The sequence below is a fragment of the Pteronotus mesoamericanus genome, unplaced genomic scaffold (assembly GCF_021234165.1).
Source record: "Pteronotus mesoamericanus isolate MK-2021 breed Mesoamerican mustached bat unplaced genomic scaffold, CSHL_Meso_final scaffold_85, whole genome shotgun sequence".
In the NCBI taxonomy this organism is placed as follows: Eukaryota; Metazoa; Chordata; class Mammalia; order Chiroptera; family Mormoopidae; genus Pteronotus; species Pteronotus mesoamericanus.
The window spans coordinates 25536707-25552770 of NW_026555329.1; the positions used below are offsets into that span (position 1 = coordinate 25536707).

A 16064-nucleotide genomic window follows, 5' to 3' on the forward strand; every position below is an offset into this window, starting at 1 on the left:
ATACGTAATACATACTACAAACGAAATATATATATTTTAAAATCTATATGTACATATAAATAAATATGAAAGGCTAGAATATATCCAACTAAAAACAGTGATTAATTCTGGGGCAGAGAATGAGACTGGTAGTCTTTGTAATGTTTTCCTTTTCTCCAGGTAGAATATATTCATATATGCCCAGTAGAATAATAGTTAATTTAAATTAAAAATAAAATAAAAATGGATTTTTTAAAAAAATTCAGCATATATAAAAAGTCTTATTTTTCTGTCACCTTATAAACAAGCAATTCTGAACATTTACTTTTTAATTCACATAAAAGCCTAAGACCTAAAGAGATTCCCGAGAGCAGTTTGAGAACCTGAGAATCTCTGGTGGGGTGATCAAACATCCGTCGTGCACAGCATCGAAGACAAATATTCGGCCTCGGCACAGCACTGCAACGTGAGTTGGGGAACTCCCTTCACTCTCTGGAAAAGAAAAACAACAGAGAAAACACAAGACCAAATCTCTCAAACAAGAGTAAAGCTGCATATTTACATCCAATAGAAAAAAAAATCATTCCTCCAATATTTTATGTATCATGTATTTAATATATCCCATGAACAAGAACACTTTAATAAGGTGACGGAATTCAGTTATTATGATATAAATACATGCTCTCAAAACCTGTCCATTTGAAACATCTAGGAATCCATGGGCGTTCCAAATATTTGTATAACTTGATAATCATATAAATCCCAAACTACTGCAGGGCAATCTAGTTTTATTTACAGACATGAATGGGAAGGGGGAAAGGGTAGCAGAGGAGGACTGGAGGAGAGCTATTTGTTGGGTTTCTTTGAAATTAATTTTTTATTGTATTTTTCCCACTACTATTTAGTCCTTTTATACCCCTCACCCCCCTGCAATCAGCACATCTTGGTCCATGTCCACGAGTTCTTTTTCCTTTTTGCTCAGTCCCTCCACTCCCTAACCTCCCCCCTCCCTTAGCTGTCTTCCTGCTAGGAGAGCTATTTGAATTAACAAGTTTTTCTTTTGGATTATTTTAGTGTTGATTGTTCACTGGATAATTTAATTGCAGTGATATCTAGCTATGATTTCTCAAGAAAATAGTTTTCAGGAGATAAGGGCACTATATGTCTGAGTGGCAAGGAAAAAGAATTCTTCCCAACCTGATACCCGGGTAAGCCACTATCAACTCCTTGAATGTTTCCTTTTGCACACCTTAACTCCCCAAGAACTATCTGTTTGCTGTAAACCTCAGACTATTCTGATTTAGCCCCATTTTTCAAGCACTAGTCCCTTACACAAGGGTCTTCCTGTATGAATGCTGCTCCATCCCTTTAAGAAAGGGGAAAAGAAAGAGAAAGAAAACTTAAAAAAGATATATACTGCCACTAGAAGGAAATTTACTGGTTGATGTTATGTACAAGAAACTGCTGAATGCTTTACACATTATTCCATGAAATCTATTCCTCAACTATGAGGAAGGACCATCTCCTAAGAGTACTATTACTCTTCCCCTTATATCCTATTTCCTCAAGCTGCAGGAAGTGAGGCATGGATTTTCCTTGTCCCTCACGGCTACCCCCAATCCATTTCTTCTCTATTCCCCTTCAAAACTCCTCCATTCCCTTTCACATGTACCACCACTACCGTTTATGGCTGTCTTCGACTGACCACAACCTATCCAAATTATAAGGCTGGAAAAGAACAAAGAAAATAAGCTTGATGCAAAAGTAATCGATATATGGTTGGGAGGAGGGCGCCTTAGAAGGGATATTTGAGCAGAGAACCCAATGAAGTGAAGGAGCGAACAGAGTTCCAAGCAGAGGAAACAGCAAGTACAAAGGCATTAAGACAAAAATGAACTGGTCTGCTTAAAAGAAAACAAGATCAGTGCAGCTGCAGCAGATGGAGAAAAGGGCAGAGCAGGGGACGAGGCTGGGGCCAGATGATACCAGCTTCAGAAAGGGCTCTCAGTTTTCACTACGATGGGCTTTAAGCAGGAGAGTAATAATACGATCTAATTAATATTTTAAAAAGGTCATTCCAGCTGCTATATGGAGAAGAGATTTTAAGAGGGAAGAGAATACACAGCAAGATCGGCTAGGAAGTAACTGTAGTCCAGGCGAAAATGACCTAAGAGTAAGGTCATGGTGGCTTTGATTAGGCTGTGACACTTGAAGGTGAGAAGACGTGGGGTTTTTTTTAAGAGGAAGGTGTTACAAGTTGGAACAATCCCGTAAGAAGGTAAAACTGATAACAGAGCTCAGAGACAAAGGATAATCCAGAAGCAAGGTCCTCGATTAGGCCAGAGGAGGAGAGAGGTCCAGAGCACCACATAGGAGCGTCCTAAGGAATCAGAACAGTTCATCCATTTTTTAAAAAGGGAAAGCAAAATATATGGCTACAATAATGTAATGCAACAGGTTTGGAGAATGGGAAAATACTGAAATGAGAGTATTTCCCGTAATTGCTGTAACAAATTCCCACTAACAACACAAATTTATTATTTTACAGGTCTGGGGACCAGACGCTGAAATGGGTCTTACTGGGCTAAAATGCCCTTCACACACATCAAGTTTATTATGCCTCGGGGACTGCCCGCACAACACACACGCAAGCAAAACAAAAGCAACAACAACAAACTGAACTAAATAAAAAGCCAAAAAACTGTGTTGGAACATCTTATCATTCAGACCCTCAGAGAGGTCTTCCCTAACGACCAAATATAAAACAGCCACCCAGCTACTCACGTTATTCAAATTCTCTATACAGTATCTGTCACTAACTCTGATATTTTTCATGTTTACTTATTATCTCAGCTTTATCTGTATCTATGCCTTTTCACATAGCCATAAGTTCAAGAATATACTAACCATGACAGCTTACACCCCTGTATCAGGAGGCACATTATTAAATTAATAAATCCCCATTTTACATACTGTAAATTAAAGGAGTTACCTTATCTAAGGACATATACTAGGGGATAAAGATTGAATTCAAAACCAGGTCTACTGATAATAGTTCTTACCTGATATACATATTATCTCTTTGCTACTGCTGTTCTAATATCAATTTTCTCCTGTTCATCTTTTCTTTTCATATTTGAGTATTAAACTTTATGCCATAAATAACCAGGTTCCTTAATCCTTTCTTTTAATTCTTTCACTTGCAACATCAAGGTAAATGTGTATAGACTTGAGGACATTATCCCAAGCATCTAAAGAGGTTTATGAAGAGAAGTTGAGTTGTACATGAAAATGAACTCATACCTCTCACACTACAAGCAAAGCTAGCTACAGAAATTTTACTTTTAAATAAAATTTTATGTAATAAAAATATCCATTCATGATTATGTTGTGCAGTAATTATGTCATTAAATTTATAAAAAATAAAAATTCCTGAAGTAACAAAACTAGCATTTACTACAACCGAATTTTCCATTTCAATATGTGTTGACACCAAGGAGAAACTGCCATTAAGCTAATAGTAAAAACAAAGACTTTGATGAGTCAACCTGAACTCACAAGAGAATACCTTAAAGATGACTGATACCATGTTCTCACCTCATATAACAGGCAAGAAAAGTATATTCACAAAGAAAGGGGAATGATAACCACATACAAGCAAACACTCAAAAAGAGACTTCAGATAAGAAGGACTTGAGGCAGGGTGGTAAGAAGCTAGGAAAATTCCTGGGCAAGTGAAATGGGAAAATTGAGACAAGATAATTAAACAAGGCCAAACAATCTGAAGAACTTACAGCCAACCAGTGAATTGCAAGATCTTATCACACTTGAGAGCATGATTTATACCTCCGACCGGCCTAATCAGAGAATACATCTCTGTTCAGGGAGATAGAGAACTGAGAACCAACTAATGCCATTCGTGGCAGCCAAACCCAAGGACAGAAGAAATCAGGGAAACAAATAACAAAAACTGGATTACAGCCAGACAGACCCAAGATAAAACAGTAGAGCAGACCAAAAAATAACCCCAAACTCCCCTTCATGCTCATTTTGATGCATCAGCGTAATAAACACGCACCTGGAAAGCTGATGAATATTCTGCTCATCCTCCCGTGAGAGCCTTCCCCATAGGAGAGAAATAAAACTCTCAAGACAAAGGATGGCAGCATGGGCTCACTCTAGAACAAGCCCATGCCCCTTCTGGGGCATGAACTTTTTATTTCCTCCTAAACTTGAGGGGTCCCCATGAGACCTGCAACAAGGGGAGTAGCAGGAAGTAGCAGTAGTAGACCATCTCCAAGTCCCCCTTCTCTATCTCCAAGCCCCCCTTCTCTATCTCCAAGCCCCCCTTTTCTCTGACTTTTCAGTGAGCTAACGAGCAGCAGCCTCCCCCTGGCTCACTTCTTTCCTGTACCATCTCTAGGGAGCCAACACAGAGCACCGCCTAGGCTTTTTCCTGTTGCTTCTTCTACCCTAGGTCCTCCCTTTGTTTCACTGTCCCCTGCTTTAATAAATGTACTTTCAAAATCACCTGGACTCATGTGAAATATACCCTGCAAGAAATCAAGAACCCACACACTACAGCCAGCTGGAGGGAGACCCGCTCCGGGCCTGGACACTGTACTGTGGCAGAATGAGGGCGAAACAGAAGGATCCAAATCATATTCTCCAGATTTCCTAATACTCTTTGCAATTCTACTCTTTAACTAAAATTTAAACTTTCAAATGATGCAACATAAGCATCAGGTTTGTATAGAACCATGTAAGACACAGTTTAGAAAATCCATTCCCATAAAGCACTTTTGACTAATCAGAATGACCAAAAGATAAGGTCCATGGAAAGCCTTCGATTAGTCAAAATCCAAAAAGAAATACTTTTCAAAATAATATGTTTCACAGTGTCATAGAAACTACAACAAAACTTCCCCAAATCCCAATGGTTTTACCAAAGAAAGTACCTGCAGTGTCTACTTACCAGTCCTAAAATAATTCATAATTGAATCTCTATTAATTCCTGGAATCTTGCAGGTAGAAAATAACATTCGGAATTGACTCATATCTAGAGGAGTATTTCCAACTTTATTCACAGGCACTTTTTCTCTGTTAAAACAAAAGTGTTTTGATTAAGAAATCATTATAAAACTTACAAACGGAATAGTCACAACTGTAATATTCATTCCCAAATGAGTAAATAAAGCTTCTCAGCTTTTGTCACCTGAGACTTTGGGTAAATTTCTTACTAAATTCACGTAAGTAGCCTTACTTTCTTAACAGCTGCCAGTAGTTGAAGTTATGCCAAAGATTTATACTTCCTCTTTCCAATTGCACGCCTTCCTTTGGAGGCCAGTAATGTTCAATATGGGGCGCAAGACCCCCAAAGTTGACATTCAGTTGTGCCGGTGCACGGACATCCAGGTAGGCCACATTCAGCCACCACTCTTCCAGCTACAATAAAGAATATCAGCCTCATGCTACTGAAAATATGTGAATGTGTAAAAAAAAAAAAAGTTACCATCTACTTGGTTCTTTTTCTTTCATTTCCTTTGAAACTGTATGGTCTTAATTACTATTCAGTTTAATTACATGACCAAAAACATTAAATAAAAAAGCACCTTCAGAGAGATCATACTGAAGTCACAAACACCCAACAAAGTATGTTCTCAGAGTATGTCAGGTACAACAGATATTCAATAAATCCTCACTTATGAGATTTACAACTTTACTTTTTCAAGCAAAAACTAAAATACTAAATCAGAAATATAAGAACTTTTCAGTAGGTTTTTAAAAACAAATTTAGGTTTTTCACACAGTATTCTGTGTGTCCCTCTTTCCCTCTTTCGCTATAAGCACTTTAATTTCATGCATAAGTAAGCAGATCTTATCAAATTACTTGGAGTTATTTTTGAAGAAATATTTGAAGACATATTCAAATTTTGAAGAAACTGATGTTCTCAATTATAATCAGTCATTAAGAAAAAGGTATAAATGAAAAGGATACCAGTGGAACAACAACTCCTTACCTTTACCCTAATTTAATTAAAATCACTCAAGGCTCAAAACTGAGAATAAAGGAATCTGGAAGTATAAAATTTTATTACTTCACCATAGGTATCAACAGCTGATGAGAAGCTAAGCTTGTATTTTAATTTCTAAAACTAAAAGATAATTACAATCATCATTTCTAGACTAAATCCTCAGGTTGCACTACAGAAATAGAGTAGTTAAGCTAAAAAAGCCAAAAAAGAATGCTTGCAGAAAATTGATATCCTTTATAATTACTATAGTAACGTCTCATTAATCTGTATGAAACATAGAATCCTCATAACCTTTCTCCACTCCATTTTTGTAATGGCCTTTTTTTTCATATGCGCTGTTTACAAATTTTTGTATACCACCTATGTGACACATCTATTTTAGTAGGGTTTCAAGATTTTTTAGGCAACGGTCGCCTGGACAAAATGGTTTTCTCAAGCTTGATCTACAAATTGCCTGCATCAGAACTACATGGATTAGTTATTAAAATAAGGATTTCTGGGCCTCTTTCCAGAGATACTGAATCAGAATTTTTTGTCCCTGGAAATCTGCATTTTAACAAGTTTTCCAACCCACAACACTCAAAACTCTACAGAGTTTAGTGATTCATTAATTCTTTTGAATGACAATATTGACTGCAAGAATTTTTACAGTAATAATTTAAAAATGAAAGCTATTTACATTTTTATTTTTTAAGCATCATCAATTTTCTGATCTTAAATACAATAACATAAATACCCAATTTCTTTTTCCTTTTGCCCTTTCAAGTAATTTCTGGTGCAATTTTTTTCCAATGCCATTTTGAAATTTTTGGACAATTTCTTCAGTCTTCTTATATTCTTCTTTAGTTGCAAATGGCTTTACTATAAAGAAAAAATATGCATATCTGCATTAAAGTACTTGGACATCAAGTATCACAAAGTTACCTCAATGATTATTATTTACACAGATCTTGAAACTCAGTTATGTAAAATCATTATGAATATATTATCACTGAAATCCAATAAATTAGAATTTACAAATGAAAATAACTCAAAAGTAACAACACAAAATAATGTAAAAAAATTAAACTGGAAATTATGTAATCTAATAACCATTTTCTGAGAAATTATTTTAAAATCACTCTGATGATGACAGTGAAAATGCCAAAGACAGGACTATTGTGTAGCTATTAGTTCAATAGGAAAGTAAATCCCGTTTAGCAACAAGTAAGTGACTTTCCATAAATGTTCAAGCAGTGCCTTGAACATTCTGTGTGTAAATGCAATAGGTAAGTGCAAAACCTGCCCAAGGCAGTTTAGTTTTGCTTTCCTTAAAAAAAAAAAAATTAAAAAAAACAAGAAAAGAAAAAGGAAAGGAAAGGAAAACAAAGGAAAGGAAAGGATACAGAGGTTTTTAGTCCGTCAAAACCAAGAAACCAAGTGCTCTGAAAATTAAGGTATAAAATAAATTTTAGAAATCTTTGGACATTAATATCTTCCTTTTGTTATAATTTGCCTCTTTAAAAATCTTACCTTAAATCAATTTAAATATCTGTACTCATAAAGTATACAAGTGAATGATCAAAAACCGTGATTAATCAGTGAATTAAAAAAAATACTACACTTCCAAGATGAAAGTAGAAGAGAAAAAAGAAGAGATAAAGAATTACTAAAAATTAAAAAACAGACGGCTTCCACTTAAACTAAGAAAACTAAATACAGCGGAACCTCGGTTTTTGACCTTAATTTGTTCCATAAGGCTACTGGCGAAGCAATTTGTTAGAAAACAGAATTACACTCACACTCACACATTCTCCCCTCTGTCGCCTGAGAGACACATGACTGATCATACAGGTACCAGCATGATAGGGTTTTGTTTGACATCTAAGACAATTTTCCCATGGACAACTTGGTCAAGAAACTAATTGTTGGAGAAGGGAGATGTTCAAGAACCAAGGTTTGACTGTGCACAGATTTACCTCCACTACTTCTAGAAACTTGCTAAAATGACAGTAAAGTAATTAAAAAGGAATAAATTCATAAGGACAACAAAATGAAAAAAGAAAGAACATCAGACAAGTTAAGCTAACATTTTACAAATTATAAAACACATGGAAAAATGGTAACTGATTTTGTAGAATGGAGAAAGTATCAAAAGCCTGCAGAGTGGAAGGGGCAAACCAAAAAGCAAGTGAATTCCTGCAGTATAATTCCAGAAAGGTTCAAGAATTCAAGACACATGGACTTCCAAAGAGGCAGGGTGCAAAGTGAGACCGAAAACAGAAGGCAAAGATGTATCATTAGAGACCAAAGCTTAGATCATCCACACCTATGTATTTTCAATAACTATATACAGATGCCTAAGTTGGACAGAGAAGAAGGCTGACAGGAAAAAAAATTGATTCATCTGAAAAATGTTGTTGGAGAGGAGTTCTATGGATACCCTGGACCGCCAGTAAGATGAACAACTGGATCCTAGAGTTTGCCCAAAATATGACTGGAGGCAAAAAGACAAAACTGAAGCTGCCCTACTTTGGGCACATTATGAAAAGGCAGGGTTCTTTGGAAAAGACCATCAAACTGGGTAAAATAGAAGACAACAGAAAAAGAGGAAGACCAGGTGGATGGACTGCATAGAAGAAGCCACAGGTATGAACCTAGAGAACCTGAGCAGGGCTCCTGAGGACAGGACAGCGGGGATATCACTCACTTATATAGTCACCAGGAGCAGAAGCCATTCAGCAGCAATTAACACACAATAACTTACAGAAAACATTTTAAATGACAAGCTTAGCCCAGAAGGACCCAGATCCAAGTAACAGGAGTTCCAAAAAGAGGAAGCGAAGAAGTGAGGGGAAAGCTATCAAAGAAACAATATTTCAAAAATTTCCTAGAACTAAAGAGCATAACTTTTTACACTAAAAGAACCCACTGGGTGGTCAGAGAAATAAATGAATAAAACTATGAGACATCACTGAGAAATTAAGATGGTAGGAATCAAAAATGAGGGTGCCAAACACATCCAGGGAGTAAAAAACAACAGGTCACATATAAAGGACTGAACATCAGAACAGCATCAGACTTAAGAGAAATAAACAGTGCCTTTGAAACTCTTTAAAAATATAATTTCCAACCCAGAATTCTATAGTCAGCCAAACAAACAAATGTAAAGGTAGAATAAATGTTTTTTAGGTCCTTTATTACCTTCCTCTCAGATACCCTTTCTCAAGTAGCTACAGAAGATGTACTGCACTAAAATATGGGAAGAAAAAGAGAAAAAAGAAGACAGAATCCAGGAACCATGGAACCCAGCGTAGGAAAGGTGAGGGGAACTGCCAGGATGAGGAGCCCCAAAGCAAAGCCCCAGGACATAGCTGTTCTGCCAGCTCAAGGCACTCCAACTGGATCTGGAGGGCAGAGGCTGCCAGGAGGGACGCCTCCCAGGAGAGAGGAAACAGAGAGGATGTCTTATGTATTTGAATATATCAGGGATCCTCAGTGTATTCAAGTGTTTGAGAATCAATTAGTTGTGAATACAAAGCAAACTAAGCAAATGAAAAATGTGGGGGGGGAAATGCAGCAGAACGGTAATCAAAGCGCAGCAAATGATTCTTTTGTGAATAACCAGAAAACCATAAACCCTAAATGATCGGGTAAATTAAGTCAGGTAAATACTGATTTATATCAGGCAAAACCCTAAGTTAAATCAGGTGAATACTAATTAATTCCCAAATGAGATTTGTACAACTCTCCTGAGAGAATGAGAGGAAAAATGTGAATATGTTGGATTGCATATATGTTGGCAGGGGGAGGTTAGGGATTGTAAGAGAGCTAAATCCACATATTTTTAGGAACCAATTCATAATATCAACAATGGAAAAAATCCAAGAAATAATAGCATAATTAGTTTAAATAGTTTAAGCCTGGAGATAACATAAGAAACAGATAAATTATTTGAAAGTACTTGCTTGAGACAGTGGGATTTGCAGGCGGTGGGGGGCAAAGCAGAGAACTACTACTTTTTATTGTAAGCCTAATAGTACTATCTGGCTTTTTAAACTATGGAAAAATTAACTGAAGAGAAAATTTTGGACATTTCAGGATATTTAATTATCATGAGCCTAAAGGAAAAAGCAATTAGACCCTCATCAACCTCTAACAATTTCATCGTTTTCTAAGTTGCTAAAATAGCTATTCGAAAAGATTACAAACATACCTGATTCAAGGTATTTTTTTAATGATTCTTCCAGTGGAGGAACAGGAAGTGATGGAAGAGAATCCTGGTACTGAAATGTTCGTTCTTCGGTCAACTTAGCCAATTGATTTTCCATGATGCAATCACAATAGGAAAACTAAAGAAAAAAACCACCCTCAGAACTTCAACCTCATAAGTATTCTTATATATGGTAGGCCCAATTCACTAAATCAATATTTAGGGACCACAGTATATCCAGAACTTGGTCCTAGTCCTTAATAAATTAATTCATAAACTTATCAGAGAAAGAACCAACTAAAAAGTGTAGACTGATGGGAAGCAGAGTTGGCCACCCCAAAGTATGACTTTCTGGGGATATTGGTTATTTTAAGCTTGCTATTTTTAAGAAACAAGACTTAGTTTCGAAAAACTTAGACTTTCCTTCAAACAGCCTGAATTTAGATACAAAACCTGCTCCAGGAAGGGAGCAAAGGCCAACTTACAGTTAAATGTGAACTGTGATACATAGGGAGGAACCTAGATAGACCTCTCAGGGTATTTAACTTGCTTGGTCAAGCAATCATTTACTTACCAAGCACGGGCTTTGCCATCACCATGTGAACTGCTCCCTTGCCCTTTGAAGTCCCAAACAACAACCTCCCAGTTTTTCTTAGCTCAAAACGGCATTTAAGCCTTAGACTGCCAGATCTGTCCTCTGGGGCCCATATTCTTATAGAACCTCTGTATGTGCATACGTAATAAATTTGGTTATCTTCTCCCGTTTCGCTGTCCCGTGTCAATTTGATTATTAGACCAACCAGAAGAATTTAGAAAGGTAGAAAGAAAACTATTTTTCCTCCCTACAACTCAAAGTGCTAGAAGTCAGGAAGTGATCAGTGGGATCAGAGTAATTATCAGTTATTGAGCACCTACTATTTGCCAAATTCTGCAGTACATGTTACAGCAAATGTCTTATCTCCCTAATTTTCATATTATCTCTGAGAGGTGGCATTCACTGCCATCTTACAAATGAAGAAACCAAAACTCAGATTTAGTAACTTGCCTAAGATCAAACCAAAAACTCAAAACCCAGATCTGTTTGACTACACTCTTGCCCTTATACAAAGAGTGCATAATAGTGGGGGAGGGGACCGGCAGGAGATCTAAATGGGCAGGCAGAATTCAGACGCCTAGAAAAGGACAGTGGGCTGACAGAGCAAGCGTGCGAGGGCAAATGTTCTGGGGTTACAGAGCACATAAAATCACAGGACCGGCTGCTGTTATCTAATTGTGCAGATGCTGTGAGGCCAATACGAAGTGGTTTCCAGTTTCCCAAAGCAATCTTGAACATTTTCCACAAAATGTATTAATTTTCATAAAAAAAAATTAACCCAAAATGTGAATGAAGTATACAAGTGCTAAATGAAAACTGAGATTTCTCCAAAAAAGCCTTTATAAAATACATATTGAAATAGCAATTGAGAAATCGAAGAACATTATGATTGAATAAGAATTTCCTATCATTTTAAATACTACCTTTTAAAATCAATAGCAAAGACACACAAAATATTCCAATCACAGATTACAAAATAAAACATTATCAAAAACAAGGGTGTGGCAGAGACTCTTTTCAGGCAATATAATTTCCCTTTCTTTCTTAACAGAATCCCAAATTTTAGCTGGGCATACAGCTACAGAGCCGTATCTCTCTGCCCCTCCCTTGGAGTTCAGAATGGCTTTGTGATCCCTGCATCACCTCCAGGTCATACCCCTATAAAGGGTGACGTGTGTTCTCCCTGTGCTTTTTGTCCTTCTCACTGCCTAGCAGGTAGTCCCAACTGGTACAGCACCTTGGATCCATTCATGGAAGCCATGTACAAGCATGACTCTGAGATATTTTGAGTTCAGTTCCTGACCACTGCAATAAAGTGAGTTGTAATTGTTTTGCTGGTGGAGGGTCTTGCCTTCAATTTGTAAAAACCAAATCTGTAAAGCTCAATAAATGAGGGATGCCTGTACGGAGGTTGTCAGAATCTTCTAATAGCCCTGGACTCCTCCCTCTAGATATACGAAAAAAAGAAACTTTTATCTTATTCACACCATTGTATTTTGGGATTCCTTTGTTAGGGTAGAAGAGCTTAGCCTATACCACTAATATAAAGAGGCAATCCAAAACTGAGCTACAACAAAGATCTCATACTTCCTCAGCCTCTTCCTGTTTAATGGTTTTGGCTGCACTTCACTATAAACATGGCTTTAGACCTAATGGGTCTGAGTTCAAATACCAACTTTCCCACTTTATGGACATGTGTGCCCCTGAGCAACTGGGCAACTAACTTTAACTAAATTTCCTTAACTGCAGAGAGCATAATCATATGATCAGATGGAGTTATTGTTAAGAGCTTTTAAAAAAATGCCTGCCCAAGCAGATTATAAAAACAAATCTAGTTAAAACAACCAGATTATGCTACCTCAGCAGAATTTTTATGATTGGTCCCCATGATTCCCCACCTCCTCCCTAATTCCCAGAACCTGTGAATATGAGATTGTTCACTTCCATACTTGTGATCATGTTATTTTACACAGCACAATTGACCTCAAAATAGGGTCAAGTGAGTCTAATACAATCACTTGAGCCCCGAGGAACAGACAGCTTTCTCCTTCTGGTGACAGAACAGCCAGAGAGATTAAAACCAGGAGAGGTACTGTCTGGCTTTGAAGACACAGGTTCTTATGGAACTAAGACAGGCCCAGCCGACAGCCAATAAGGAAATGGGGACCTGCGTTCTACAGCTGCACAGAAACGGATTCTGCTAACAACCTCAATGAACCTCCTGGAGTTGGATTCTCTCAGAGCCTCCGGAAGAGCCCAGACCTACTGAAACCTTTATTTCAGCTTTGTGAGACGCTAAACAGAGATCCCAGCTCATCCTACCTGGATTTCTGATCTACAGAAGCTGTGAGATAATAAATTTGTGGTTTTTAAAATTAAGTTTGTAATAAATTGTTATGGCAGGAATAGGCAACTAACACACATTATAGAAAAAATAAGCTTTTCTCTGTACACCTCCCGGCCATTTAACAGACTCAAGTTCCATACACACTGCAGTCTTAAGTAACCGGGAGGTACACATTAAAAAAATGAGCTATCAGATTCTTTCACAAAGGGTTGTTTTGAATTCTCAACCGTAAAGATTAAATTAAATAATTCCAAAAAGACCCCTATATACACATTAAGAAAATGATGACAGTCGATTTAATTATAATGGGCTTCCTGGCAGCAATAAACTTAAAGTAAACTCAAGGTGGCAGAGACTCAGGAACAACAATTTAAAAAAACAAAATAACACGGATTGCAAAACATACCAGTACACCAAGATGAATTGTTTAGGACTGCCAGGAGCCTGCTGCAACAATTCTGTTTTGAAATCACAGGGATCTGAACTAGATTGGCGTCTGCGGGAAGGAAGAAACAAGCGGGGCGGGGCGGGGGGGGGGAGGGAGGATATTAACAAAAACTGCTGCAAGAACGTGGAAGACAGACAATCTAGAGGTTGGGAGGCCCCAAGACAAACTTTTGGGAAAGCCCAGCAAACACAGGCATAAAGCCCATCTGCTAGAAAGCTGGATAAAAATTACATTAGGTTTCAAGCACTCCCTTCCATTAGGCAAGTCCACGGAATACAATGAACCTCGCGGGCGCTTTCTGGTGCCAGCTCCCTGTCTCATGGCGACACAATTCAGGCTGGGCGAGAGCTCGGAGACTCCTCCCACCAACCCGAGGTCAGCTCTGAACACAGCAGAGGCGGCCGCGACAAATGTAACCAAGCATCACAACGGACCAGCCCAGCGTCCCGACGTCTGGGGTACCTCTCCGACCCCGGCAGGCAAGATGCCTGCTGACCTGGCTTCCTCGCCGAGTCCTGGCACCTCTGCCGTCGTGCCTTATTTAACTCAGTTCTATACTGCTTAACTTTCTCCTACCCCCGACGAGTTAGAGGAGGCAGGGAGCGCTGTCTCCGGGCGCCTGCTCGTCCTCACCCAGCGCTCTCCGCTCACTCCGCCGCGGCCAGCAGCCGCACCGGCCCTCTCACTTAAGGCCTCGGAAAAGCGAGAAATCTGACGAAACACCGCGAGGGTCTGGCCCCGCAGCCACCGGAGAGCGGGTATTGGATGGAAAGCGCGAGGGTCCCACTCCCACAGTCACCGGGGAGCGGGGATTGGGTAGGAGCCACGAAGGTACCACCCCCATACTTGAAGCCAAGGGGCGGGCCGGGCTTGCGCTCTGTTGGGGTACGGCCCCACCTCCCGTGGACGTCCTCGGGTCTGTGCTGGGCACTGGGCTCGGAGGTTACCGGGTGATCGGTCAAGGCCCTGTGGGTCCAGTGAACTACTTGCTGCAGGCGGAGCCCAGCGCCCAGGCCGGGGGCGCGGCAGAGTCTCGGGCCAGCCACGCTTGGCCCACACAGATATCTAACACTTTGGGGTCGACACGGGAAACGACGGCTCAGACCTTTTCGCCCAACTTGTTCCAGATTCGGCGACCAGATTCTCTTCCTCTTCCAGCCCCAGCTCTAGTTTACCAGCCCCTTCCTAGTTCGACCTTTACGCAAACCCGATAGAAGTCACAACAACGCCTTATACAGGAATCTTATTGTTCATCCTGTGTCCTGGTAAGGAACAACACTGCTACGTACTGGACCTCGCTTACCATTCACTAACTGATGCTGAAGTTTGCCCAGAGTAGACATGCAGCAGCATTCTGCGCCATCCCGGGCCTCCGCTACGGCTCTTCGTGATGCCTGAGGTCGTTTAAACTCCCAGAGCCGCTCACACTGCAAGCTTGGGGTTGTTGATCTGATGCGTTACTATCGCGCCAAAAAATGGAGTGTTTAACCAGAGTGGAGCTAGGCAGGTCCTAGAAGGGAAAATCATAATATAATTAACTTTGTTTCACAGGTTAATCTATTTTACATTTATCTTCTGAAATAACACTTTCATTTTAAATACGCTTTATTTTTTGTGAAAGAAAAAAACAGTTTACAGTGGCTTTAACCAGAGATGTAAAGAACTAGATTTTGAATTAACATGTCCTTAAAAGTCCCAATTCTTTATCTATCTTTCCTAACTCTCTTAGTAAAATCTGACCTGAATGGAACTGAAGCTATGTAAAACTGAATATTCACTTGGTGTGAATATTCATATATTTTCTACAGAAATAATAATGTTTGATTACAGTGCAGTTCCAGCCCTCGCTGGTGGTGTTGCAAAATATTTTACAGACACTCCTTTGCATTAAAAGTTCTGAATTCTGAAATATATCGGGCCAAAAAGTTTCATATAAGAGATTGTAAATGTATTAGTAACTTCTGAAGTAATAAAGAACTTACGTACTGTGTTGTGAATAATGTTAAATTTACTTATTTTTAAACAGTAATAAAAAGTGACTCAAAAACCTTCATTGAAATTTTCCTTCCTTTCTTGTGAATTTTAGCACCTCTTAAAAGGTTTATGCATGTTTAATGCCTGTCGGGGGCATAGAATTTAGGGTCACTTAGCTTCACTGTCATTCTCCTAATCTTGATGTTTATATAAAGGGAAACAAGATATCTGTAAAGATTTCTGGATTCTTGGAAAAAGAAAAGACTGGTACTGAAAGAAAATGAATTGAACAGACTTGATTATGCAGGAGAAAAAAAGGTAACTTTTAAAATACACTAATAAACATCTGTACCAATAATCCCCAAAAACATATATTTATAAATAATTTGTTTTTCTTCAAAATGCATAATATGTATTTTAATGGTAGATTCCAAATTATATTATGTTCAGGCTAAATTTGAACTAGTTTGCATTACTTGGAATGGGGTGGGAGA

At 38.7% G+C, this 16064-nt stretch overlaps 1 protein-coding gene across 9 annotated transcripts in view; it reads right to left on the bottom strand.

Moving 5' to 3' along the window:
• CROT (carnitine O-octanoyltransferase) overlaps positions 1–14920 on the bottom strand; it is a 52731-nt gene extending 37811 nt beyond the window's left edge. Inside the window, exons 1-7 of one of the 9 annotated variants that reach the window (XM_054564104.1) lie at positions 14173–14311; positions 13555–13644; positions 10210–10345; positions 6751–6875; positions 5243–5424; positions 4955–5079; positions 363–471 (exon numbers count right to left, since the gene is read on the bottom strand). In XM_054564104.1, the coding sequence (XP_054420079.1) occupies positions 363–471; positions 4955–5079; positions 5243–5424; positions 6751–6875; positions 10210–10324 (656 nt within the window). In that variant the 5' untranslated portion in view covers positions 10325–10345; positions 13555–13644; positions 14173–14311. Of the gene's footprint in view, positions 1–362; positions 472–4954; positions 5080–5242; positions 5425–6750; positions 6876–10209; positions 10346–13554; positions 13645–14058; positions 14313–14899 lie in introns of those variants that run through there. The other 8 variants (XM_054564103.1, XM_054564102.1, XM_054564105.1 and 5 more) reach the window with 8 other exon arrangements.
• Positions 14921–16064: the final 1144 nt, after the last annotated feature.